Source organism: Neofelis nebulosa, chromosome X (assembly GCF_028018385.1).
Source record: "Neofelis nebulosa isolate mNeoNeb1 chromosome X, mNeoNeb1.pri, whole genome shotgun sequence".
Lineage (NCBI taxonomy): Eukaryota > Metazoa > Chordata > Mammalia > Carnivora > Felidae > Neofelis > Neofelis nebulosa.
This window is the reverse complement of record NC_080800.1, coordinates 81,205,967-81,233,752: the sequence shown is the minus strand read 5'-3', so window position 1 is coordinate 81,233,752 and position 27,786 is coordinate 81,205,967. Positions and strand designations below refer to the sequence as shown.

The window sequence follows — 27,786 nt, the reverse complement described above, 5'->3', positions numbered from 1 at the left end:
TCCAAATTTTAATGGCAGAAAGCAGATCAGCGCTTTCTGTCTGGGGTCAGGTAGGGAGTGAGGAATGGATTATGAAGGAACAAGAGGAAGCTTTTAAGAGTGATAGATGTGTTCACTAACTTAATTGTGGTAATGGTTTCACAAGTGTCTGTATATGTTAAAACTCATCAAATTGCACACTTAAACATGTACAGTTTATTTATGTCAGTTATAACTCAAGGTGTAAATGGAACAATCACAGAAAAATATAACATCAACATCTTTCCATGTCAGCACTAAGGGTCTGGCTCATTCTTTTTGCTATCCGTATGGTGTTTCCACACAGCTTTGGGTGGGTGACTCATCTGTTCTAGATGATGAGGCCCCCTTCTTCCTTTGTGGATAAGGATAAGAATGGCTTTTATTTCCTGAATCTGGTGAACACATCTGACATCATCGGTCAGAATGTAATTTCTGAAACCTGCTGCTTCTGGATGTCTATGACCTCTTGTCTCATTGGACCCAGAAGACTTATTTACCATAAGCATGGAAGCAGATTAAGTGGCCATAAATGATCTTTGCCATAAAATTATGGAGCCGCAGAGCTAATCAAATTCAGCCCTCTTATTTTTACAGAAAAGAAAGCAAGATAAGTGATTTACCTGAGATTATACAGATAGTTAGAGCCCAGGACTCCCATCTCTTAGTCTACTTTTTACTGCACAGATGTCAATAATTGCCTTTTTTCCCCAGGGTTATTTGTATCATCTCTGAGTTAGTACATATTAATCTTTAGGAAAAATACAAGCAGAAAACACACTCCATGAGTTATTGTTCAACTACCTCTCTAGAGGAATGGTTCCTCTTTGGGTTCTTTATTCTTTGGAACAAAGGGGGAAAAAGAATGATTCTAAAGTAAAAATGAAATCAACTTCCCTGCTGTGCCTTAGACTATAAAGCTAATACATCTCTCAAGAAATGACTACTGTTTCATGCACACCCTAGGATTTCAAACCCTGCCGTTTTCATGAAGTTATTGCAAATATCATGTGATAACCTGGAAAGTTTATTGTTTACTGCCTAAAACATTATAGATTCTGGTTACTTTGTTCTTTGTTCATTTAATAGTTCACTCATTTTTTAAACAAATATCTATGAATGCCTACTATTTGCCAGGCACCGTTTTAGGCAGTGGGATACATTGGTAAATACAATAAAGTCCCTTGCTTGTGGAGCTTAGATTTGGGGGTGGATGGGCACAGACAATAATCAAATAAATATATCAGATGTTGACAAGTGCTATGAAGAAAATGAAGTAGGCTAAAGGGATAGGGAGTGCCAAGAAAACGTGTGTATATATGCTGTTTCACTTAGGGTAACCAGGGAAAAGTCTTAATAACAAGGTGACATCTGAGCAAAGACATGAAGCAAATGAGGGAGGAAGCAATCCCTGGGAGTACATGGGGGGAGTGCACTGTGGGCAGAGAAAGCAGAAGATATAAGGACCCGAAGGTGAGTTTGTATTTGGCACATTTAGGTAATCTGGAACTGAATGGGCAAGGGGAGAACAGTAGGAGATGAGGACAGAGAAGGGATGAGAAGCAGATCATGTAAGACTTTGTTGGCACCCTTTCAGTCCGCATGAGGAGGAGGACTCTGAATGACGTGATCTTTTTCTCTTTGTTTAAACTGAGGTAAAATTCACATAACATACATTAAGCAGTGGCTCCCCATTTTCTCCAGTCTCTAGTCTGCTCTCTAGAGACACCAGATTTGCCTATTCTGGATCTTTCATATAAATGGAGTCATGCAAAATGTGTCTTGCTTATTTCACTTAGCATAATATTTTCAAAGTTCATTCATGTTGTAGCATGTATCAGAAGTTTCTTTCTTTTTATTGACAGTAAAGTTTCATTGTATGAATATACTACATTTTGTTTATACTTTCACCCATCGGTGGACATTTACACTGTTTCAACCTGTTGGCTATTATGAATAATGCTGCTATGAACATTCATGTACAAGTTTTTGTGTGGACATATGTTTTCAGTTCTCTTTGGTATATACCTAGAAGTGGAATTGCTGGGTCATATGGTAATTCTATATTTGGACTTATATGTTAAAAGCTCATTTTGACTGCTGTATTGAGGATAGATTGTATAGGGACAAGGTTAGAAATAGGGAGTTCAGTCAGGAAGCTATTGTGATCATCCAGTAGCTAGATGATGGTGGTTTGGACCAAAAGTAGTGGCAATGGGGGATGAGAACTGGTCAGATTCTACATACAATTGAAGATAGAGCCAAGGAGTGCCTGGGTGGCTCTGTCAGTTAAGCATTCAACTCTTGATTTTGGCTCAGGTCATGATCTCATGTTTCATGAGTTTGAGCCCTGTGTCAAGCTCCACACTAGCAGTACAGAGCCTGTGTGGGATTCTCTGTCTCCCTCTCTCTCTACCTCTTCCCTGCTCATTCTCTCTTTCTCTCAAAATAAATAAATAAACATTAAAAAAAGAAGAGAGAGCTAAGAGTATCTGCTAACAGATTGTATTTGTATTGTGAGAGAGTAAGGAGAGTAAAGGAAAATTAAGATCCTTGACCAGAGAATGAAAGGAGGAAGTTGTCAGTTGATGAAATTGAGGGGATAGCAGATTTGGGGGAGGATTAGGGCCTTAATCTTGTACTTGTTGTCTTTGAGATATCCAAACAGAGATGTGAAGTAGGCTATTGGAAATACCAGCCTGGCATTTGAGTGAGAGATAAATTTAGGAATTATTAGTTTATAGAGGATATTTAAAGCCATGAGACTAGATGAGATCATTTAGGGATAATTCTAGATATTGAAGAGAAGCAGTCTAAGGAATAAGCCTGGACATAATCCAAAGATTAGAGGTTTAGGAGATGAAGGACCAGCAAAGGAGCCTCAGAAAGAGACCCCAGCAAGGTCAGAGGACCAGGAGAGAGTCATGTCCTGGGAGTCAAGTGAAATTAGTTGAGATTCTTGAGGAAGAATGATTTTTCCCCTTTTCTTAACTGCTCTCACAAATTCCTTGAGTCCCAGGAATTGTGTTCTTCCCTTTAGAGATGAGAACTGCTGTTTTGAATGTCCATTCATTAAGCCGAGAAAGAATTCTGGTCTTCTGAATACTGTCTTTGAAACATACTAGTTATTTATGTGTATACATTAAGCCCCACTGAGAACATTCGGTCAACCAATATATGAGTGCCCCCCTGTAGGGTAATTTCTCTTCTAGGAATTGGGAACACAGCAGTGAATAAGATTTGTAGTCACTGATCTCACAGAACTTAGTCTAATGGAGGAGAAAGACATTAAATAAATCATTTGTTTAAATTATTGAATAAATTAAATAATTTGAAAGACATAAATAATTACATATGTGATGACTGCTACCAAGAAATCAGGGTGCTTTAGGAGCATATAAGAAGGTTACTAATCTAGACTTGGAGTGGGGGCATAGTCAGAGAGACCTAGAGGAATTGACATACAAGGAGAGACCTGAAGAAGGAGTTGATTTAGCCAGGTGAAGAAAAGTGCTCATCGTACAAAGAACATCCCAGGAAGAGACAAGAGTAAAAGGGAGAACTTTGGCATGTTCAAGGAACCGAAAGAGCTTAATCCTTCTGGAAATGTAAAGTATAAGGAGAGGTTGAGGGTGAAAGATGAGTCTGGAGAGGTGAGCAGGGGTCAAAATCATAAGGATTTTCTTGCCCTGCTGAGGAGTTTTAATTCAATTCCAACAGCAATGAGGAATTGCCGCAAAGTTTTAAAAGTACATACTCAGATATTTATCTTAGGAAGATCGCTTAGGCTACCACTGTGAATGGGTTGGAAGGAAGCTTGACTCCCAGCAGGAGAGCCCACTTTCTTTACACATTGGCTCTTGGTTTTTATTCTAGCATGCCATTTGAAGTGCCCAAGCTGAAAAGTGGAAAGAGTGCACTGGAGACTGAGAATGAGAGTCTGGATAGCTACACTGCCGACTCGGATAGCATGTCAAGGTGAAACCCCTGCGAGTCTCTGCACTTCTGCTCAACTGAAGTCTCCATTTTGTTGTCCAGCTCAGGATACATGGGTCCTGTGCCTTCAGTGTTCCTGACTTCTGTCCTCAGCAAGTCAAACGAAGTATTTTCTCTGACCTTGCCACACGTTTGTCAGTAGTACATTTACTGTTGGCTTTGAGCACAGCCTTCTGGAGCATGCTAACTTCCACAGGCTGCTGCATCTTGGAGGAGTCTTCCTGGACCAGTAGCAACTATCCCTGCTGTCCCTTAGGAGGGGGGGATTGAGTGCTTATGTTTGTGCAAAGTTGCTTATCTGATTGTTTGCATTCCTTCAAGGTAAATCAGATGTGAAGTTTACCTTCTGGATTTGGTTACTACAATCACCCCAAGCCAGTGGATCTCCTTCCATAGAGCTCCCATAGACGGGGAAGGTGAGGACGTGATTTTATTATAACTTCTATATCTACCTCCAGGAGAGACTCTCTGGATAAATCTGGACTCTTTCCAGAATGGAAGAAGATATCTGCACCCACATCTCAAGTAGAAAAGGTAAGCTTTAGGTATTGGTCAGTTGGGGTCTCTCTCTCTCTCTCTCTTCTCTCTTTCTTTCCCTTCTCAGGAATAGTTTACATCAAGAATTCAGTTAAATGAATTTTAGTTCAGATTCACTTGGGAGCATTTAAGGTTTGGTTGAAACATGTGAGAAAATAGGTTTTGTACTACTTCCTAGGATTAAATTCCTAAGATTAAATTAATCTTTCCTTTAACTTTGCATAATTTAGCAAAAGTCTGAGCCTTATTTTTTTTATAAAATTTTTTAACATTTATTTATTATTGAGAGACCGAGACAGAGCATGAGCATGGGAGGGGCAGAGAGAGGAGGAGACACAGAATATGAAACAGAGTCTGAGCCTTATTCTTTTTTTTTTTTTTTTCAACATTTTTTATTTATTTTTGGGACAGAGAGAGACAGAGCATGAACGGGGGAGGGGCAGAGAGAGAGGGAGACACAGAATCGGAAACAGGCTCCAGGCTCCGAGCCATCAGCCCAGAGCCCGACGCGGGGCTCGAACTCACGGACCGCGAGATCGTGACCTGGCTGAAGTCGGACGCTTAACCGACTGCGCCACCCAGGCGCCCCTGAGCCTTATTCTTAAGTCAGTTTTTTCCTTATTCATCCTCCACCTACCCAGCAGTCCTTTTCCATTTCCTGGCCCTCATTCCTTCCTAGGAAACTCAGCCTGGGGGTCAAAATGCAGTATCAATTGATGAGGGTGAAATGATATTTAAGAAGAACACCAGAAAAATTCTCAGGCCTTCAGGTAGGTGTCCCTTCATGGACTTAGAGATTGAAGTTCTCAATACCCTGGATGGGTTCTTGGTATGGAGAAGAGTACGTTTCTTTTGATTTGGGTTTTTGCTCTTCCACTCAGAATACACTAAATCTGTTATTGATCTTCACCCGGAAGATGTGGGACATGAAAGTGGTTCCTTGGGAGACAGAAGCAAATCTGTCCCAGGCCTCATTGTAGATATGGTAAGTACCTTTGTATTTCACTTGTCCACTCTATGAAATTTTATAAATCTAGAGTTGAACTTAGTACTTGATACTCTTAATCGACCTAATTCTTTAGGAAAGGGCAACATGAATCTTTATTGTAAAGTAAATCTTGTTGCTGAATTGCTTAAAGAAAAATAATGTCTTCATTGTCTCTTTCATCTTCAAATACATTGCTTGATATATAGTTGGGGTTCAAATAAATACTTATTTTGATTCAAATGTAAAGGGGTGGTTGGGTTGGGCAGACAAATGAGAAAGAGATATTCTTATTGTCTTTAAATTTGAGAAAGATGGTTGGAATATAGTTTGGAAACCTGAAATGGGAGACACAAAATAAGGATATGTGCATGCATGTGTACATGACACCTCAGAGTTTAGCAATAATTATGGCTCCCACCAAAGGAAGTTCATTAGTCTTTGAACTTTTTCTCATTTTATTAACCCTGAATCTATATTTATTGTTCCAGGAAGAGGAAGAGGAAGAAGAAGACATTGACCATCTGGTGAAGCTGCATCGCCAGAAGCTAGCCAGAAGCAGCATGCGAAGTGGTTCGTCCATGGTAAGTTCTATTGGTTCTGTGGCTATAGACATGTTTGGGTACCAGGAATGAAGGAAGTATCTCTCTAGAGCAGAGTCAGGACCTGGGAATCATCCTAGTCACTTTTTCCAGGTAAGTGAGATACATTTGTTTATTCATATCCTCAGTTTAGATAATAGTTGCTTAGTGCACAGCTAGGTGATTTCCCTCAGCCTCTGCCCTGGAAGTAGTTAGGTAATTTGGTAATTAGGACTAGAGACATTCTTTATCACAGCTTTGTGAACAGTAAACCATAACTTCTCCTCTAAAAAGGTAACAGGCCATGAAGTGAGCAAGATAATATTTCTTCATCAGAGCCCACTCCAAATCTCACACTCAAAAGCATTGTCAGGGTGCATGGTGGCTCAGTTGGTTAAGCATCCAACTCTTGATTTTGGCTCAAGTCATGCTTTCATGCTTTGTGAGATTGAGCCCCGTGTTGGGCTCTGCGCTGACAGCTCAGAGCCTGCTTGGAATTCTCTCTCTTCCTCTCTCTCAAAATAAATAAATCAACATTTAAAAGAAAAAGAACATTGTCATGAGGGGACCCTGGCAGGGTTAATTGGCATCAGGGTATGATTAAGGAGTAGCAATACAAATCAAAATCATAAAGTTAAAGGGACAGTTAAGAATTAGGGCATAGTTCTGTCAGAAGTACAAAGATTAGTGTTTAGGGGACACAGAGTCAGGAACCAGAGTGATTAGGGTTTGTTTCTACTTACACACAGGAATAGAATGGCAGGCTTAAAGAGATGACTACTACCTGAGAGGAAGAGGTATTTTCACCTCTGGTGGGATTCCTGCCCTCCACCATTCTTACAGAATCACTTTTTCTATAGGTCTTGATAGGGATATGGTGGATAAAAGAAACCCAAAGATAATTGAGACACTTTGTTTTAATGAGCAACTGACCCCCTCTAGCCAACATTGTAGTGTATATAACATATTAAAACCATAGTTTCCTCCTACCTGTACTCCTTGTCTACCTTCTGGGACAAGTGAAAACTAAAAATAAAATTTATAAAAAGCAGGGAAGAAGAGAGACAGAACATAGATGAGCCAAGAACTGACTATTAACCTCAATAATTATGAGTGTGCTACTAGGCTGTCTCATGCTCTGAGTACAAGCCTGTTGGCAGTACTGGCTTATAGCAGGGGCTTCTGAAGCTTTTGTTTTGTTCCGTGACTGTGGCTTTATTTTGAAGGAAGATGTGAGCAATGTGGGAGGGGGAGTATGCCTTTACCAGATGTTTGTGGGTGCTTTATCTTCAGAGTACAATTGGCAGCATGATGAGTATCTATAGTGAAGCTGGCGATTTTGGAAACATCCTTGTGACCGGCAAGATTGCCTTTTCCCTCAAGTATGAGCAGCAAACACAGACTCTGGTCATCCATGTGAAGGAGTGCCACCAGCTGGCCTATGCTGATGAAGCCAAGAAGCGCTCTAACCCGTGAGTGCTTCTGGAACCTGACCGATGCTCTGAGATGAGAGCTCAGACCCTGGCATCTATGTGGGCATTCTTGAACTGAAGTTATCACTTCCTGGGCAGACAGGGAGGTGTGACTGAGAGTGATTAGGAGAGATATGGGAGATGGACCAGGACTGGGAAAATACAAGAAGGACATGTCTAAGAGGACTTGATGTGACATTTTCATTTCATCATGGCATATGCATATGGAAAGCAGAGAAGTGAAGAATGGGCTTCAGAAAAGACAACAAATGACTCCGTTCTCTCCTTGGTCTCTAGATATGTAAAGACGTATCTTCTGCCTGACAAGTCCCGCCAAGGAAAAAGAAAAACCAGCATCAAGCGGGACACCATCAATCCGCTATATGATGAGACCCTCAGAGTAAGTATCTAGACCCTGGGAGTAGAACTTGCCCTGTCTTATGGGCTAAACTGTGGCAATTCCTCTGCTACACAGCTGGTTGACATGGCTTTCAGTGGCCATGTCTGTTTCTGAAGATGCACCATGGGCATCTGTTCATATACTAACTTCCCAGAGAACAAAGGTGATCTGGCTTTCTTGGATTGTTGTGAAATCGGAGGTTCATGTGACCACAAATATTTTAAAAAGTTATTTTGGATCAGGAGTTTCTGTGGCAATCCTTTTTGAATGTTCCATTGTTCTTTCATCCAGTCAAGGAAAAATTAATTTTCCAGGTTCTTCCATAGAATAGGGTAGGTATTTGTGAAATGGGGTAAGTGGAGGCTTTCATGAAGGAAACTCAGAATTCTTAGGGATTAAAGTAATTTGGTATTCAGGATTATGGACTTTGGGTATGGTTGCTCAGATTTTTGAATAATCTTTTCTGAGGAATTACCACAAACTAATCATCCTGGGCTTCTTTTTTTTTTGCAGTATGAGATCCCAGAATCTCTCCTGGCTCAGAGGACTTTGCAATTCTCAGTTTGGCATCATGGTCGTTTTGGCAGAAACACTTTCCTTGGAGAGGCAGAGGTCCAGATGGATTTCTGGAAACTTGATAAGAAACTGGATCATTGCTTGCCTTTACATGGGAAGGTAGTCTGCTTTCACAACTTACACAGTTGGCTCTGAGGTAGCATTGTCTACAGTGATCTCTGCTGGTACATATTGGTAGCGTCTTTGAATGTAATATTCTGTAGAGTTCTAGCGCACCCTGCTGGAGCTTCTGAGTTTGACAGTAATTTCAGATGCGATTGTAGGCCAGGCAAAGGATGAAGCCATAGTTTTCCTTTGAAAAGTCTTTCATGTGTGTGCCAAGCTTTGCCTCATAATGTTCCAGAGTTTGGGCATATTCTAACATACTAACCTGCATCTTTTCTCCAAGCTAACCTTTTGGGTGTAACTCCTTTTCCAAGCTAATCTTTTTACTAAAGCAGTGGGAAGTAAAGGAATTCATGGAGATCTAATTATTGTGCTCTTTGTCACACAAGCCAGGGACAATTTTACTTTGGAGATGGCATCTCAGGCGAGAATATAGCAGTATGCATTGTAGTGCCTGGGATCTGAGTGCAAACCTGGATTTGAATCCTGGTTCTGTTATTTGCCAGCTGGGTAAGTCACCTCTCTTATAAAATAACTTAGGTAAATCACTTAACTTCTGTGAGTGTAGTTTACTCATCTACAAAATGGAGATAACAGTGCCTGGCACATAATGGACATTCAGTAAGTTACTGTCATTCTGGTTAAGATAAGATTGCTAAAACAGAGTTAGGATTTCTTGATAATATGAACTGTTCAGTTGGAAAAGTTCCTTGGTAAAATTTTTTTACACCACCATTTTAAATGCTAAAAGTAGTATGTGTTACAGAGACTATCTTTGGAAAGATAGACAAGAAGCTAGTAGTAGTGGCTGCCTCTGGGAAGAGAGACTGAGATGAGAGAGCAGTTTAGTTTTCTCTGTATGCCCTTCCATGACGTTTGAGCTTTTTACCATGTCTGCATATGTTGCTTAAGAAATTAAGAATAAAAGGATTTCTGTGCACATGGTTAAAAATGAAAACAACATAGAAGTGTATAAAAAGAAAATTACATTTCATTACCTAGAAATAAACACTGTTATCAACTACTTGGATATCTTCATAGAGATTTGGTATTAAGCAGCATGGATATAAACGTAAGGATTTATATTTTTTTCCTTTTTATGCAAATAGGCTTATATGAACCTCATCATTTACATGTCTTGAGTGTTTTCATTTAACAATTGATTATTTATCATGGGCCTCTTTCTATGCCATCACTTTCATATCTATCTCATTTTCATTGCTGTCTAGTATTCTTTCATGTGCCTGTATAATAAATTGTTTGCTTTCTCTGCTGTTAAAACTATGCTGTAATATGTCTTGGCCTTCTTATGTGAATGTAACTATAGAAGAAATTTCTGGTGGTGGAATTGCTGAGTCAAAGGAAAAATACATGCAATATTTTGATAGCTACTGCCCTCCATGGAAAATATTAACAATGTTAAATCTGCCCCTTTAAATACTGATAAAAACAGGAAAACAATTATGACTAAACTATAGCACATTATTAGAAATTTAGAATTTCTTAAGCATTTGGCACACAAGTCATTCCCTCAGGGGCCTACAGTTGATATAATTATATTGGAAACATCACCATAAACCACTATGAAGCACTGCCAATAAAAGTGTCTTACATCAAAAGAAAAAAACTGCATTAAAATGGAGGCATTTGCTCTTAAAATATGCCACTGAAAAAATACACCAATTTCTAGCTAAGGCTGAATTCTAGTTTTTAAGAGTCTACTGAAGTTCACAATCTAGGAGTTAATAAATTCTGTAGACATTTATAAACATCAAAAAATACTACTCCAGTATTACATAACTATTTTAACTTAAAACATTTTACATTTATTGTCTCTGATCTATCTTTACGTGCATGCGTGCATGTGTGTGTGTCTCCTAGCAAGCCATTTGCTCCCATTCAGTTTTCTCTTCCTGGCATCCACTTCCCTATTCTTTTGTATCTCTCCCATACACTAAACTGTGCATTCTGTGTATGTGGTACATTTTTCCAAACCAGTGGGGATTATGCTTTCCTGGCATTGGTATACTCCATGCTGAGGACCTTAGGTTAGTGGACCCCCAGCGAACACAGGCAGGTGACAGGGTACATCTAGTCTGCACCAGCTCACATTCTAGATACCAAAGCAAAAAGAAAAGAACCATGCCAAGAGAGCCAATAGAGGGAAGCAATTCTGCTACCAGCAGCCAAAGATAACAGGCCACTTGCTGCTTATTCCAGCCATTCATTCATTCATTCATTCACTCTTACATTCATTCAGTAAATATTTCTGGAGCATCTCCTGTGTGCCAGATGCTTTGCTAAGTGTCAGGCATACTAGGCTGAGCAAAAATAGGGTGATTCCTGTCCTCCTGGCATTGAGGTTCTAGTGGTAGAGACAGCCATTAATCAAAAGTAATGTAAATAAATATAAAATTGTAAATTGTGACATATTTAAATCCTTGCAGTGGAGCTCCCTCCACCTAGCCCTCAAATCTTTGCAAGCTCTCTTTAGAAAAAATTATGCTTTGTCTTTGAAAATCATATGAGTGATACATACCATTTTCTTTAAAAAGACACTGAAGATATACACACAATAAAAAGTGAAAGCCCTCTCTCCTTTCCCCAGTCCACTCCTCTCTGTAGAATAAACAAGTGTTAAGTTTGTATGTATCCTTCTGGGTTTTTCTATGCAGTGTAGTATAGTGATTAAAAGCATAGACTCTGGAGCCAATCTGTCTGAATTTGAATCCTGCCTCTGCCAATTGCTAACTGTATGACCTTGGCAAGTTACTTAACCTCTGTGTTCCATAACCTGTAAATGGGGATAATAGTACCTATCTCATAGGGACTGTCTTGAGGATTACACAAAATGATATACTTAAAGTACTTCTAACAGTGCCTGGCACATAGTAACTATTATACAAGTGATAATAATCATTATTTATATACATACATATTCACATGTACAGACATGAATATATTTTAATAAAAGTGGGAAACTTTTTATGCATTTCACTTTGCTGACTTAACAGTACACCTTGGCTATCTTTCTGAGTCAGCATGTATGGATTCCCTGCATTCTTTTTGATGATTGCATGCCATAATCTATATGCCATACATGGCATTAAAATCACTCATTTAACCTTTCCTGTATCGATTGCCATTTGGGTTGTTCCCACTTTTTGGCTCTTACTAATGATGTTGATAGCAAGACTCTTCACCATGGTGTCAGTCCCTGTGAGTTTGCATGGCAACTTTGCTGGAAGACCTTTGAGGGTATTTGGAATCTAGTAACTGTATCCCCAAATTAGCAAAATAGTGGGAATTGCGGAAGACTTTGTTGCTTCTTCTGCAGCTCCTTCTAAAGGAACTGTCTTGGAAACCTGTGGCTGCCATGGCCTTGGGACCCTGGATTGTATTCACAAGGTGGATTCTCTTACCTTATGAAGCTGTTCTTAGGGCTAATTTTAGAATCTCCTCAGCGAGAGGTCTCAACAACTCCCGAGAAGCCCAGCTTGACCTGTCGGGTTTCCCTGTGTTTCAGATCAATGCTGAGTCCCCAACTGGCTTGCCATCACACAAAGGCGAGTTGGTGGTTTCATTGAAATACATCCCCGCCTCCAAACTCCCTGTTGGAGGTGACCAGAAAAAGAGTGAGTTTGGGGTGTGTGTGCTGGATTTAGCCCTTAGTGTTTTCTATGGGGTGTCTGTGAGATAGTGTGGTGGTGGCTAGCACTGTTGGAGAGACCAGATTGAGAGGCTCCCTGGATCATCTGCTGGGGAAGATTCCTTTACTGAGTAAGACTTTTCAGCCAGAAGGGAATATTTTAGGGTTAGCACTTATTTTTTTAGGCTATTAAACTGACTTGAACTTGGTCCAGCTGTGGCAAGCTATTAAGAGGGCAGAATAGAACAGAAACTTCGGGGGTGAGAACAGGTGGTTGCCAGAGGTAGTGAAGTATGAGGGACAGGAAGGTCAAGGTTGAGGAAGAGTGAATCAACACACCAGGCACTGTGCTAGTGACTGTGGATATGTAGATGAATAAGACATATTTGTCTTCCCCTGAAGAGCTTAGTTTAGCAAGAAAGACAGACAGGAAAAGACCACTGATAATGGGAGTCCTGAATTCTCTTTGGTTATATGTGGGAGAGCTTCAAAGAGGAAATAAGGATGAACTGGACTTAAGATTTTACCAGGAAGAAAAGGAAGCGGATGGGGTAGAAGGGCAGTTCCAGAAGAGATAGCATGAGCAAAAGTTTTAAAAAGGCATGGTAAAGGGCTGTATGTAAGTGGTGAGGTAGTGAACTCCTTATTTCAGTGGCACTGGAGTTACAGGAGTGGGGCTGGAATTGTTGATGAGGCTGGTGCCTAACTGAAACGGGCTTTGAACATAATGGTAAGGAGTTGAATTCGATCCATTTGTGCAATGAGAAGCCAGAGTTCTTAGAAAGATACCTGTAGCAAGGTCTAATCTATAGGACTTGGGGAATAAAAGAGATCCTCAAAAAGGGAGTGCAGAATGACTAGAGAAGAGAAGCAAGGACAACATTTTAAAGGATGAAGAGAGGAAGAAAAGCCAGTGAGGGTAGAGGGTTATTAGGAAAGATATTGAAGAAGAAAAGAGTGGAGTTGTCAATAGTATTGGGATATCAGGCCAAAGAGGATTGAGAAGACATGGTGCATTGGCATTAGGTTGAGTATTCAGTGGATAAGTGGAAGCAGAAGCCAGATTTCACCAGAAACTAGCCTGAGTGAATGAAGCAAAGAAGTAGAAGTAGTGAACGTGGGCTCTTTCTTTCAGGATACTTGTTGGTGAAAGAAAGGAGAAACATGGAGGATAGTTTGAGAAGGCAATAAGGGTAAAGGGAGATTTTCTTTTAAAAGGATTTTTAAAAGAAGAAGAAGAAGAAGAAGAAGAAGAAGAGGTGAGATTAGTGTATATTTAGACTGAGGGGATAGGACTGGTAGAGAAAGATATTAAAAATGGGAAGTGGGGATTGAAATTGATGACATCTGATGAGTCCTATGAAGCGGGCATGGGATCAAGAACACAGGTAGAGGAGTTCCCTTTTTAAAAACTCTTCAACAAATTTCAGGCAACTTTATTTCTCTAAACTCCCATTTTCTCATCTATAAAATAGGAATAATAGTACATATCTTATATGGTTGCTTTGAGAATTAAATGCTTAATGTAGGATCTGGCACATAGCCAGTTTTCTAAAAGTATTTGTTGCTGTTGTCCTTATTAATTGAGCACCTGTTGGTTGCTGTCAGGCACTGTGTTAGGTCCTAAGACTCCAAGTCAGGTGTGGTCCAGTTGTCACGAAGCTTGCTGCCTTTAGGGGCAAGGGATGGAAGGTGCTATGTAGATAAAGATCAAGACAAATCTGGAGGTGTAGGGGCTCACTTGCTATGGCTGACATCCCTTACAGGTAAAGGTGGGGAAGGGGGAGAGCTCCAGGTGTGGATCAAAGAAGCCAAGAACCTGACGGCTGCCAAATCAGGAGGGACTTCAGACAGCTTTGTCAAGGGGTGAGTCCCTGGACCAGCATCAAACTAACCAGTTCTAGGACAAGAGAGCTAAGAGATGAACCCAATTTAACCTTTCTCTGTGGACATTATCCTTGTTTATCCTACCACCTCCAGCAACCAACTTTGCTCCTGAAAATAGGTAACAGCAAAGCCTCCACAGCCACCTTTGTACTGGTCTAAGCTCAGTTTGGACTGTGACATAGTGTGGATTTCCAAAGAGGAGGGTGGTAGATAGGCTGGACTTTCCCTCTCTTATACACTTATGCTTTTAATTAATCCTGAATAAAAATCTGTGTCCCCTGACTGTTAAGATTTAGGAACTCAGGACTTTGTTCTCCACAATATTTCAACAATGCCAGCTTTCCCCAAATTATACATCACCCCACTGACTTTTAAGGTCTCTTGAAAATCATGTTTGGCTAGGCCTATAGTTATTACTATTGATTTTATTTAAAGAGAACCTCGTCCAATAGAAATGGAATCATGAGCACTGAGTGTTATATGTAAGCGATGAATCACTGGGTTCTACTCCTGAAGCCAATATTACACTGTATGTTAACTAACTTGAATTTAAATTAAAGAATGTAAAAAATAAATAAATAAAAAAGAAATAAAGAAATGGGATCCAATATCTAACACCCATGTCTGGTAGAGTGTAGATAACAGTTTACTATAACATTATGTTAATTTTCTCTCCAGGTTAAAGGAATTGAATCAGGTGAATGATCTAGTGGAGGTAGTGAGAACTCTGCTTCAGCATATTCAAAGGAGGGAGTGTGTGTACTCGGATCTGAATGTTGACTTACCTCCTGGGCTAGCTAGGGAAAGGGGAATTTAGATAGAAAGTTACTTCCCAGGTTTGAGTAGGTTGTTGATTACTCCCCATCCTCTGCCAGATACCTCCTTCCCATGAGGAACAAGGCCAGTAAGCGTAAAACTCCTGTGATGAAGAAGACTCTGAATCCCCACTACAACCATACATTTGTCTACAATGGCGTGAGGCTGGAAGATCTACAACACATGTGCCTGGAACTGACTGTGTGGGACCGGGAGCCCATGGCCAGCAATGACTTCCTGGGAGGGGTCAGACTGAGTGTTGGCACTGGTGAGAGCCTCTCCCCCATCCTGACTATTTTAAAGGCCTCTTATATATTTCACTCCTACTATACCCAGCCCCCTTCCTTCAAAGCTCCTCTATAACAAGAGTTGTCTTCTTTCCTTTCAGTTAACCTTTGGACAATATTTACTGAGTGCCTACTATGTGCAGACCTAGGGGAAGGCTGAGCTCATGCACTGTTACCTGTACAGATAAATGTGACCCTGATGGCCAAGAATGCCATCATCCTACCATCAAAAAAGTCTAAAAACCTACCTGTATCTGTACTTATAATTTCCATCTTCCATTGTGTTATAATGAAAGAAGGGTCCTTTCTAGCAAAGGCCAAGCTCTTTCCAAGTGTTCTGGATCACACCCTCACCTTCCTAACCTCACTTCTGGAATCTCTTCTCTCTCCTGTCTGATCACTTGCACTCTCTCTGCCTCCCTCCTGGAGGTGAACACAGATAAGCTCTGGTATTTCCAATATTAAGAAACAGAAGTAAATCTTTTTTTTTTTAATTTTTTTTTTAACGTTTATTTATTTTTGAGACAGAGAGAGACAGAGCATGAATGGGGGAGGGTCAGAGAGAGGGAGACACAGAATCTGAAACAGGCTCCGGGCTCTGAGCTGTCAGCACAGGGGCCCGATGCGGGGCTCGAACCCACGGACTGCGAGATCGTGACCTGAGCTGAAGTCGGCGCTCAACCGACTGAGCCACCCAGGCGCCCCCAGAAGTAAATCTTTTATTGACCCCACATCCCCCTTCTAATTTCTTAAATTGTCTCTACTTCCTCACATCTCTTTTAGTGCTCAATCCACTGTGATCTGGCTTCTGTCTGACCACTTCAGTGAGCAATTGCTCATGACAAAATTTTGTTTTCATCTTACAAGAATATTCATGCTATTTAGCATAGCCGATCACTCCCATTTTCTTTTTTTTTCTTTTATTTTTTTTAATGTTTATTTTTGAAGGAGAGAGAGACAGAGTGTGAGCAGGGGAGGGGTAGAAGAGAGGGAGACACAGAATCCAAAGCAGGGTTCAGGCTCTGAGCTGTCAGGACAGAGCCTGAGACGGGGCTCAAACCCATGAACTGTGAGATCATGACATAAGTCGAAATTGGACACTTAGCTGACTGAGCCACCCATGCACCCTGATCACTTCCTTTTCTTAAAATACTTAGCTTCTACTGATACTACACTTTTCTTTGTGGGTTTCCCATTCTCTACCCACTCTAAATATTGGTGCTTTTCAAGACTTAGTCTTGAATCCTCTTTCCCCTCTCTATAGTCTCTGCATGCCTGCAGCTTTTAATACTACTTGTATATTAGTAAGTCATACAAAGCATTTAACACAAAGTGTCTAGAATGATGTTTTTACAAATGTAAGCCGGGTCATATCAGTCTCCTGTTTAAAACCCTTCAGTGGCTTACTACTGTAGTTTAGAAGGCAGTCCAAAGTTCTTGCCATTCTGACAGGCCCCTATAGATTCTGGACCCTTTGTTCCTTTATGATCCATCCTATATCACTCTCTTGCTTGCTCAGCCATGCTCCAAGCACAATGATTCTTTCTGCTCTCCAAATATACCAAGCTTATTCCAATTTCATAATCTTTGCAATTATAGTTAACCTCAGTCAGGCTTCTTCCCATCTTTCAGAGCTTAACCCAAATGTCTCCTTGGACAGACCCTCAGACCACTCCGTCTAAACAAGGCCCTGATCTAGGCACTACAGATCACCCTGTTTATTTACTTCATGACATATATCTCATTATCTGAAGTATCTTGACTTGCTTGTATATTTCCCGGTTTCCCTGTCCAAATATAAGCTGCCTGCAAGGCAGAACTTTTTTTGTTCACCACTGCATCTCCAGAGCCCAGAAGAGTACCTGGTATATAGTAGGCACTCAATACATGTTTGCTGAAAGAATGAGTGTACAAAAGAATAGGAATGAGGCCGCATACAATCTGAACTCTAGTCCTGGAATCTACAGCTAGACAAAAAGGTGTTCAGCTGCTGCTGCTTCTTTTTTTTTTTTTTTAATTTTTCAGTTAAGTTGGCAATAACAGCAGGGAAGTAGCTCTGGCATGAGGTGTCAGACACTTAGAGCTCTGTAATGGCCCCAGAATAAGAGGTCTGAAGCTACCATGTGCTGTTTGGAGTCCCATTTCATCAACTTGAAGTCTCCTGATAGAGTTTCAAGAGCACAGAAATAGCTTTTCAGGGTCAACAGGGAGCAGTTTACAGACTGTTGTCCCATCAACCTATCTTCGTAGCACACTGTCTTTTACAGGATGGCTACCCTTGCTGTATAACCCTTCTTTTCTGGTAGGCTGTGGAGTGGGTTCCCTGTTCAGCTTCTTCTGGTGTTTCTCCTCAGGGATCAGTAATGGGGAAGTGGTAGACTGGATGGACTCGACTGGGGAAGAAGTGAGCCTGTGGCAGAAGATGCGACAGTACCCAGGGTCTTGGGCGGAAGGGATTTTGCAGCTCCGTTCCTCGATGGCCAAGCAGAAGCTGGGCTTATGAGCCCCTGTCCTTCTATGCAGGTCTCGCCCTGTCCAGGGCAAGTCAGAGGAAGCGAAAAAACCAAGAGCAAATATTTATATTTAGTGTATGTATGTGTGTGTGTGCATGTGTGTTATGTATGTGTGTATAATAAACATATATTTCTACAAATCTCATGTTAGAGTGATGAAGGTTTGTTCCTCTTTTTAAAGCAGGCTCAAGAATAAGGGTCTGTTTAAAATGTTTTCATTTGTGCATAATCTAGTATATTTCCAGAGTCCATTCTTTTATCTTTATGATGTTTAATTAGCTTAAAAATCCTTTAAAACAAGTTTTTATCTCCTGTCTTGCAATTCTTTTCCTACTTCCCCAGGAAGCCCTGGCTACCTTTGGCATTTGTATAGGTCTGAGGCCAGGGCTCTGGGAAGCAGGGTTGGGTTACTAAAGACAGGAGAAGATGGGAGAGAGGTGAGTAGGTCTGCCCTTTCCTTTCCAATTTATGTTTTGAACTCTATTTTTACCTTGACATATTTCTGGAACTTGGTTTTTAACTCTTATTGTTTTTAAGCAATTTCCATATTACTTTGGTCTAATTGTTTTCTTTGAAATGCTAATAAAATTCCTGTTTCTTCAAGCTCTATACACCTTCCCTAGACCTTTAGGGGACCCTTACAATGGAGCTTCTTTAGAAAAACACTTTAATTAGATAGTGGCCTTTTGACTGAATCATGGACATGTGCACAATGGCTTCTCAGTGGTCTCATAGGACCAGAGTGACTGACAGTGAAATGTCTCCCAGCCCATGCTGGATCTTTGCATTTTATACAGATACAGCTGTTGTTGGACAGCTCCTCATTTCTCTAATAAAAGACAAGATATCGTCACTCTCATATACCACATCTTTCTTAGCATTTGTGTCTGCAGTGTGGTACCACACAGAATATGATGGACATACCATTACACCAGCCAGAATAGCCAAGTACCATCTAAACTGGCCCAGTGTTTCTCCAGACTGGGCATGGTTAGGGCTCCAAGAGAATATGTTCAGAGAATCTCCCAGTTATTCTGACTTCCTTCGTGAAGTGGTTTCACTTTCTATTTTTTCTGTTGTTTCCTATACTTGACCTAGATGTAACATGGGTGTGGTGTGCTGAGACCTTTCTAAGAAGGGTCTGGTGATCTAAGGTTCATTTTCTGAAACTCACTGTACCAAACTGACCTTGTTATTCTTGCAACAGTATCTACACAGAGTTGTTTGTAAAAAGAGTCTATACTGGAGAAGAAATCCCTTTTGGTAGAGTCTGCTAGCTGACTCTCCTATAAGGCCACTGGACTAGGGGTGGCTGCAGTGGTTTCTATTGTACATGTGAACTGAATAGAGGAGTGTTTTTAAAAGGTTTGGTGTGGGTGTGGATTAATATTGTAACAGAAAGCATCATTTGGGATCCTGGGCTGTAACTTGCTCCTTTGTTCTCTACCCCCTGAAATGTATGTGTGCTTCAATAAAGCTTTTTCACCTGTCAAATGTTTACATTTGTTAGTTCTGTAGATGCTTTTCTTTCTGATGTCGTCACTTACTGTTGTTGCTGCTCAGTGGATTGAAGGAGAAGAACCAAAGTGACAAATGCCCTTCCTTAACCATTCTGTGCATATTGAAAGAAAATTTCCCTTTCCCTACATTGCTGCCTGATACCTCTGCCAAGCTCTGATCCATTGACCTTTGTGTTTGGTATCTATGGAGAGAACTGAGAATTCTTCTTAAAAGTCGCATCACTTTTCTTTCTCTCTCAAGTACCAAGGGAACTTTTCCTTTAGCTCTGTAGCCCCGTACCACGAGGAAGGAGAGAGATTTGCACAGGGGAAGGAAGATGTTGTTTGCTGTGTTTCTTTCTGGATCCTTCAGTATTTCTAGGAGGTAGGGCCTTTTTTCCCCTTTGCTCCTACTATCATCATTTAGTCTTGAGAAATTATTAACACATATACTAAGCAGCATTAACAACTCAGGCAACAACAGATGTTGGCGAGGATGCGGAGAAAGAGGATCTCTTTTGCATTGTTGGTGGCAATGCAAGCTGGTGCAGCCACTCTGGAGAACAGTATGGAGGTTCCTCAAAAAACTACAAATAGAACTACCCTATGACCCAGCATTGCACTACTAGGTATTTATCCAAGGGATATAGGTGTGCTGTGTCAAAGGGACACATGCACCCCCATGTTTATAGCAGCACTATCAACAATAGCCAAAGTATGGAAAAAGCCCAAATGTCCATCGATGGATGAATGGACACACACAATGGAGTATTACTCCGCAATCAAAAAAAAAAAAATGAAATCTTGCTATTTACAACTACATGGATGGAACCAGAGGGTATTATGCTAAGCAAAGTTAGAGAAAGACAAATATATGACTTCACTCATATGAGGACTTTAAGACACAGAACAGATGAACACAAGGGAATGGAAGCAAAAATAATATAAAAACAGGGAGGGGGACAAAACAGAAGAGACTCTTAAATATGGAGAACAAATAGAGGGTTACTGGAGGGGTTGTGGGAGGGGGAGGGGCTAAATGGGTAAGGGGCATTAAGGAATCTACTCCTGAAATTATTGTTGCACTATATGCTAATTTGGATATAAATTAAAAAAATAAAATTTAACACACACACACACACACACACACACACACACACGTGCACACACGCATACTAAGCAAACCCATCTCAGGAATAAGGCCCTGGGTTAAAAAACCTGGGTTTCTAGGTAGAGCCCAAGTGACTTTTGACCTCTTGTGCAAAAAGGCATTAATATGTACTGAATGCCTTTTTTGTACAAAGCTTTACGCTAAGGACATTATATATTATTCCTTAACTTCTCCAAGCACCTTAAGAAGTACGAAAATTTCCCTGTTTACAGGTGAGGAAAGTCAAGCCCATTATTACGCAACAGAGTTAGTATTTGAATCAAGGTCTGACTCTACTATGCTGCTTCCTGTGAGGATGTTCTATGCATTATGGGCAAAGGCTCAGAGGAACGGATGAGTCCTTTCTTTTAAAATATCTCAAAGGGAGGAGACCAGGAGGATGGCGGCATAGGAGGACGCTGGGCTCACCGCGCGTCCTGCTGATCACTTAGATTCCACCTACACCTGCCTAAATAACCCAGAAAACCGCCAGAGGATTAGCAGAACAGAGTCTCCGGAGCCAAGCGCAGACGAGAGGCCCACGGAAGAGGATAGGAAGGGCGGCGAGGCGGTGCGCGCTCCACGGACTGGCGGGAGGGAGCCAGGGCGGAGGGGCAGCTCACCGGCCAAGCAGAGCCCCCGAGTCTGGCTGGCAAAAGCGGAGGGGCCGGACGGACTGTGTTCCGACAGCAAGCGCGACTTAGCGTCTGGGAGGTCATAAGTTAACAGCTCTGCTCAGAAAGCGGGAAGGCTGGAGGACAAAGGGAGGGAGAGTTGCTGAGCCCCCGGATGACAGAGCTCAGTTTGGTGGGGAACAAAGGCGTTCGCCAGCACCATCTCCCCTGCCCATCCCCAGCCAAAATCCCAAAGGGAACCAGTTCCTGCCAGGGAACTTGCTCCCTCCACGGAAACACCCAACTCTGTGCTTCTGCGGAGCCAAACCTCCGGCAGCGGATCTGACTCCCTCCCACTGCCACAGGGCCCCTCCTGAAGTGGATCACCTAAGGAGAAGCGAGCTAAGCCTGCCCTTCCTGCCCCCATGCACCTTGCCTACCCACCCCAGCTAATACACCAGATCCCCAGCACCACAAGCCTGGCAGTGTGCAAGTACACCAGATGGGCCACACCACCCCACAGTGAATCCTGCCCCTAGGAGAGGGGAAGAGAAGGCACACACCAGTCTGACTGTGGCCCCAGCGGTGGGCTGGGGGCAGACATCAGGAGTGACTGTGGCCCCGCCCACCAACTCCAGTTATACACCACAGCACAGGGGAAGTGCCCTACAGGTCCTCACCACTCCAGGGACTATCCAAAATGACCAAACGGAAGAATTCCCCTCAGAAGAATCTCCAGGAAATAACAACAGCTAATGAACTGATCAAAAAGGATTTAAATAATATAACGGAAAGTGAATTTAGAATAATAGTCATAAAATTAATCGCTGGGCTTGAAAACAGTATAGAGGACAGCAGAGATTCTCTTGCTACAGAGATCAAGGGACTAAGGAACAGTCACAAAGAACTGAAAAACACTTTAAACGAAATGCAAAACAAAATGGAAATGACGACGGCTCAGACTGAAGAGGCAGAGGAGAGAATAGGTGAACTAGAAGATAAAGTTATGGAGAAAGAGGAAGCTGAGAGAAAGAGAGATAAAAAAATCCAGGAGTATCAGGGGAAAATTAGAGAACTAAGTGATAGACTAAAAAGAAATAATATACGCATAATTGGTATCCCAGAGGAGGAAGAGAGAGGGGAAAGGTGCTGAAGGGGTACTTGAAGAAATAATAGCTAAGAACTTCCCTGAACTGGGGAAGGAAAAAGGCATTGAAATCCAAGAGGCACAGAGAACTCCCTTCAGACATAACTTGAATCGATCTTCTGCACGATATATCATAGTGAAACTGGCAAAATACAAGGATAAAGAGAAAATTCTGAAAGCAGCAAGGGATAAACGTGCCCTCACATATAAAGGGAGACCTATAAGACTCGTGACTGATCTCTCTTTTGAAACTTGGCAGGCCAGAAAGGATTGGCACGAGATCTTCAGTGTGCTAAACAGAAAAAATATGCAGCCGAGAATCCTTTATCCAGCAAGTCTGTCATTTAGAATAGAAGGAGAGATAAAGGTCTTCCCAAACAAACAAAAACTGAAGGAATTTGTCACCACGAAACCAGCCCTACAAGAGATCCTAAGGGGGATCCTGTGAGACAAAGTACCAGAGACATCACTACAAGCATAAAACATACAGACATCACAATGACTCTAAACCTGTATCTTTCTATAATAACACTGAATGTAAATGGATTAAATGCGCCAACCAAAAGACATAGGGTATCAGAATGGATAAAAAAACAAGACCCATCTATTTGCTGTCTACAAGAGACTCATTTTAGATCTGAGGACACCTTTAGATTGAGAGTGAGGGGATGGAGAACTATTTATCATGCTACTGGAAGCCAAAAGAAAGCTGGAGTAGCCATACTTATATCAGACAAACTAGACTTTAAATTAAAGGCTGTAACAAGAGATGAAGAAGGGCATTATATAATAATTACAGGGTCTATCCATCAGGAAGAGCTAACAATTATAAATGTCTATGCGCCAAATACTGGAGCCCCCAGATATATAAAACAATTACTCATAAACATAAGCAACCTTATTGATAAGAATGTGGTCATTGCAGGGGACTTTAACACTCCACTTACAGAAATGGATAGATCATCTAGACACACGGTCAATAAAGAAACAAGGGCCCTGAATGATACATTGGATCAGATGGACTTGACAGATATATTTAGAACTCTGCATCCCAAAGCAACAGAATATGCTTTCTTCTCGAGTGCACATGGAACATTCTCCAAGATAGATCATATACTGGGTCACAAAACAGCCTTTCATAAGTTTACAAGAATTGAAATTATACCATGCACACTTTCAGACCACAATGCTATGAAGCTTGAAATCAACCACAGGAAAAAGTCTGGAAAACCTCCAAAAGCATGGAGGTTAAAGAACCTCCATGGAGGTTAAAGAATGAGTGGGTCAACCAGGCAATTAGAGAAGAAATTAAAAAATATATGGAAACAAACGAAAATGAAAATACAACAATCCAAACGCTTTGGGACGCAGCGAAGGCAGTCCTGAGAGGAAAATACATTGCAATCCAGGCCTATCTCAAGAAACAAGAAAAATCCCAAATACAAAATCTAACAGCACACCTAAAGGAAATAGAAGCAGAACAGCAAAGGCAGCCTAAACCCAGCAGAAGAAGAGAAATAATAAAGGTCAGAGCAGAAATAAACAATATAGAATCTAAAAAAACTGTAGAGCAGATCAACGAAACCAAGAGTTGGTTTTTTGAAAAAATAAACAAAATTGACAAACCTCTAGCCAGGCTTCTCAAAAAGAAAAGGGAGATGACCCAAATAGATAAAATCATGAATGAAAATGGAATTATTACAACCAATCTCTCAGAGATACAAACAATTATCAGGGAATACTATGAAAAATTATATGCCAACAAATTGGACAACCTGGAAGAAATGGACAAACTCCTAAACACCCACACTCTTCCAAAACTCAATCAGGAGGAAATAGAAAGCTTGAACAGACCCATAACCAGCGAAGAAATTGAATCGGTTATCAAAAATCTCCCAACAAATAAGAGTCCAGGACCAGATGGCTTCCCAGGGGAGTTCTACCAGACGTTTAAAGCAGAGATAATACCTATCCTTCTCAAGCTATTCCAAGAAATAGAAAGGGAAGGAAAACTTCCAGACTCATTCTATGAAGCCAGTATTACTTTGATTCCTAAACCAGACAGAGACCCAGTAAAAAAGAGAACTACAGGCCAATATCCCTGATGAATATGGATGCAAAAATTCTCAATAAGATACTAGCAGATCGAATTCAACGGCATATAAAAAGAATTATTCACCATGATCAAGTGGGATTCATTCCTGGGATGCAGGGCTGGTTCAACATTCGCAAATCAATCAACGTGATACATCACATTAACAAAAAAAAAGAGAAGAACCATATGATCCTGTCAATCGATGCAGAACAGGCCTTTGACAAAATCCAGCACCCTTTCTTAATAAAAACCCTTGAGAAAGTCGGGATAGAAGGAACATACTTAAACATCATCAAAGCCATTTATGAAAAGCCCACAGCTAACATCATCCTCAACGGGGAAAAACTGAGAGCTTTTTCCCTGAGATCAGGAACACAACAGGGATGCCCACTCTCACCCCTGTTGTTTAATATAGTGCTGGAAGTTCTAACATCAGCAATCAGACAACAAAAGGAAATCAAAGGCATCAAAATTGGCAAAGATGAAGTCAAGCTTTCGCTTTTTGCAGATGACGTGATATTATACATGGAAAATCCGATAGACTCCACCAAAAGTCTGCTAGAACTGATACATGAATTCAGCAACGTTGCAGGATACAAAATCAATGTACAGAAATCAGTTGCATTCTTATACACTAACAATGAAGCAACAGAAAGACAAATAAAGAAACTGATCCCATTCACAATTGCACCAAGAAGCATAAAATACCTAGGAATAAATCTAACCAAAGATGTAAAAGATCTGTATGCTGAAAACTATAGAAAGCTTATGCAGGTAATTGAAGAAGATATAAAGAAATGGAAAGACGTTCCCTGCTCATGGATTGGAAGAATAAATATTGTCAAAATGTCAATACTACCCAAAACTATCTACACATTCAATGCAATCCCAATCAAAATTGCACCAGCATTCTTCTCGAAACTAGAACAAGCCATCCTAAAATTCATATGGAACCACAAAAGGCCCCGAATAGCCAAAGTAATTTTGAGGAAGAAGACCAAAGCAGGAGGCATCACAATCCCAGACTTTAGCCTCTACTACAAAGCTGTCATCATCAAGACAGCATGGTATTGGCACAAAAACAGACACATAGACCAATGGAATAGAATAGAAACCCCAGAACTAGGCCCACAAACGTATGGCCAACTAATCTTTGACAAAGCAGGAAAGAACATCCAATGGAAAAAAGACAGTCTCTTTAACAAATGGTGCTGGGAGAACTGGACAGCAACATGCAGAAGGTTAAAACTAGACCACTTTCTCACACCATTCACAAAAATAAACTCAAAATGGATAAAGGACCTGAATGTGAGACAGGAAACCATCAAAACCCTAGAGGAGAAAGCAGGAAAAGACCTCTCTGACCTCAGCCGTAGCAATCTCTTACTCGACACATCCCCAAAGGCAAGGGAATTAAAAGCAAAAATGAATTACTGGGACCTTATGAAGATAAAAAGCTTCTGCACAGCAAAGGAAACAACCAACAAAACTAAAAGGCAACCAACGGAATGGGAAAAGATATTTGCAAATGACATATCGGACAAAGGGCTAGTATCCAAAATCTATAAAGAGCTCACCAAACTCCACACCCGAGAAACAAATAACCCAGTGAAGAAATGGGCAGAAAACGTGAATAGACACTTGTCTAAAGAAGACATCCGGATGGCCAACAGGCACATGAAAAGATGTTCAACGTTGCTCCTCATCAGGGAAATACAAATCAAAACCACACTCAGATATCACCTCACGCCAGTCAGAGTGGCCAAAATGAACAAATCAGGAGACTATAGATGCTGGAGAGGATGTGGAGAAACGGGAACCCTCTTGCACTGTTGGTGGAAATGCAAATTGGTGCAGCCGCTCTGGAAAGCAGTGTGGAGGTTCCTCAGAAAATTAAAAATAGACCTACCCTATGACCCAGCAATAGCACTGCTAGGAATTTACCCAAGGAATAGAGGAGTACTGATGCATAGGGGCACTTGTACCCCAATGTTTATAGCAGCACTCTCAACAATAGCCAAATTATGGAAAGAGCCTAAATGTCCATCAACTGATGAATGGATAAAGAAATTGTGGTTTATATACACAATGGAATACTACGTGGCAATGAGAAAGAATGAAATATGGCCCTTTGTAGCAAGGTGGATGGAACTGGAGAGTGTGATGCTAAGTGAAATAAGCCATACAGAGAAAGACAGATACCATATGGTTTCACTCTTATGTGGATCCTGAGAAACTTAACAGAAACCCATGGGGGAGGGGAAGGAAAAAAAAAAGAGGTTAGAGTGGGAGAGAGCCAAAGCATAAGAGACTGTTAAAAACTGAGAACAGGGGCGCCTGGGTGGCTTGGTCGGTTAAGCGTCCGACTTCGGCTCAGGTCATGATCTTGAGGTCGGTGAGTTAGAGCCCCGTGTCGGGCTCTGGGCTGACAGCTCCGAGCCTGGAACCTGCTTCTGATTCTGTGTCTCCTCCTCTCTCTGCCCCTCCCCCACTCATGCTCTGTCTTTCCCTGTCTCAGAAATAAACATTAAAAAAAATTAAAAAAAAAACTGAGAACAAACTGAGGGTTGATGGGGGGTGGGAGGGAGGGGAGGGTGGGTGATGGGTACTGAGGAGGGCACCTTTTGGGATGAGCACTAGGTGTTGTATGGAAACCAATTTGACAATAAATTTCATATATTGGAAAAAATAAAAAATAAAATAAAATCTCTCAAAGGAATCAGTTTAGTTTGCTAAGTAGGAAAACCCGAGTGCTTTGGATGTTACCTAACCAGCTGACTGACTGAATAGCTTGTGTGTGTGTGTGTGTGTGTGTGTGTGAGAGAGAGAGAGAGAGAGAGAGAGAGAGAGAGAGAGAGACAGAGAGAGACATCTTGGGGGAGATGGGAGTCAGAGAGAGGAAAACAGAAATAAGGTTGGGGTAAGGCTAGCCCCTTGTCTGGCTGTGAACCTGATTCTGCTGCTGCCTGCTTCTGTTCCTTTAGCACCTGGAATTTCTTGCATCATAATGCAAAAGAGCTTACAGTAAATCTTTACCTAAAGAAAGCAAGATTGTCTTGCCTGTCTGACTTCTCAATAAAATAAAACAAAACAAAAGCTTCTCAATTTTTTTTTAAACAAGAGGAGCATTTCGATGCGAAAGTCAGGCCCAGGTGGAAACTTGATTCAAGAGGCGGTGGGCCTCTTCATGTTATCATTTGGGCCTTTGACCTAGTAGCATGCCCTGCCTTGGCACTTGAGGTGTAAGTGATAAACACAAGGAAGGGCATTTATTTTAACTAATGTGCAATCTTTGCCTTTGGAACCACAGACCTGTCTGACTGGAGATTTCCCACATTAGCTCATTGGATTTCATCTTCTGCCCATAACTTGTCTTTTGACTTTCAAGCTCCTGTATTTCCTTGGAGGGAAGAGGGAGAAGGGACATTTTTGCTCCAAGTTTGGTCATTTACTCCATGT

At 41.2% G+C, this 27,786-nt stretch overlaps 1 protein-coding gene across 8 annotated transcripts in view; it reads left to right on the top strand.

The window, feature by feature from the left end:
• Window positions 1-19,316, top strand: part of SYTL4 (synaptotagmin like 4) — a 188,293-nt gene extending 168,977 nt beyond the window's left edge. For all 8 annotated transcript variants that reach the window (XM_058713974.1, XM_058713972.1, XM_058713973.1 and 5 more), the window contains 12 exons: window positions 3,895-3,996; window positions 4,473-4,548; window positions 5,231-5,321; window positions 5,433-5,536; window positions 6,028-6,120; window positions 7,411-7,589; window positions 7,887-7,989; window positions 8,503-8,664; window positions 12,197-12,305; window positions 14,086-14,185; window positions 15,082-15,290; window positions 17,664-19,316. In XM_058713974.1, coding sequence (XP_058569957.1) covers window positions 3,895-3,996; window positions 4,473-4,548; window positions 5,231-5,321; window positions 5,433-5,536; window positions 6,028-6,120; window positions 7,411-7,589; window positions 7,887-7,989; window positions 8,503-8,664; window positions 12,197-12,305; window positions 14,086-14,185; window positions 15,082-15,290; window positions 17,664-17,812 — 1,477 coding nt within the window. In that variant the 3' untranslated portion in view covers window positions 17,813-19,316. The remainder of the gene's footprint in view (window positions 1-3,894; window positions 3,997-4,472; window positions 4,549-5,230; window positions 5,322-5,432; window positions 5,537-6,027; window positions 6,121-7,410; window positions 7,590-7,886; window positions 7,990-8,502; window positions 8,665-12,196; window positions 12,306-14,085; window positions 14,186-15,081; window positions 15,291-17,663) is intronic.
• Window positions 19,317-27,786: the final 8,470 nt, after the last annotated feature.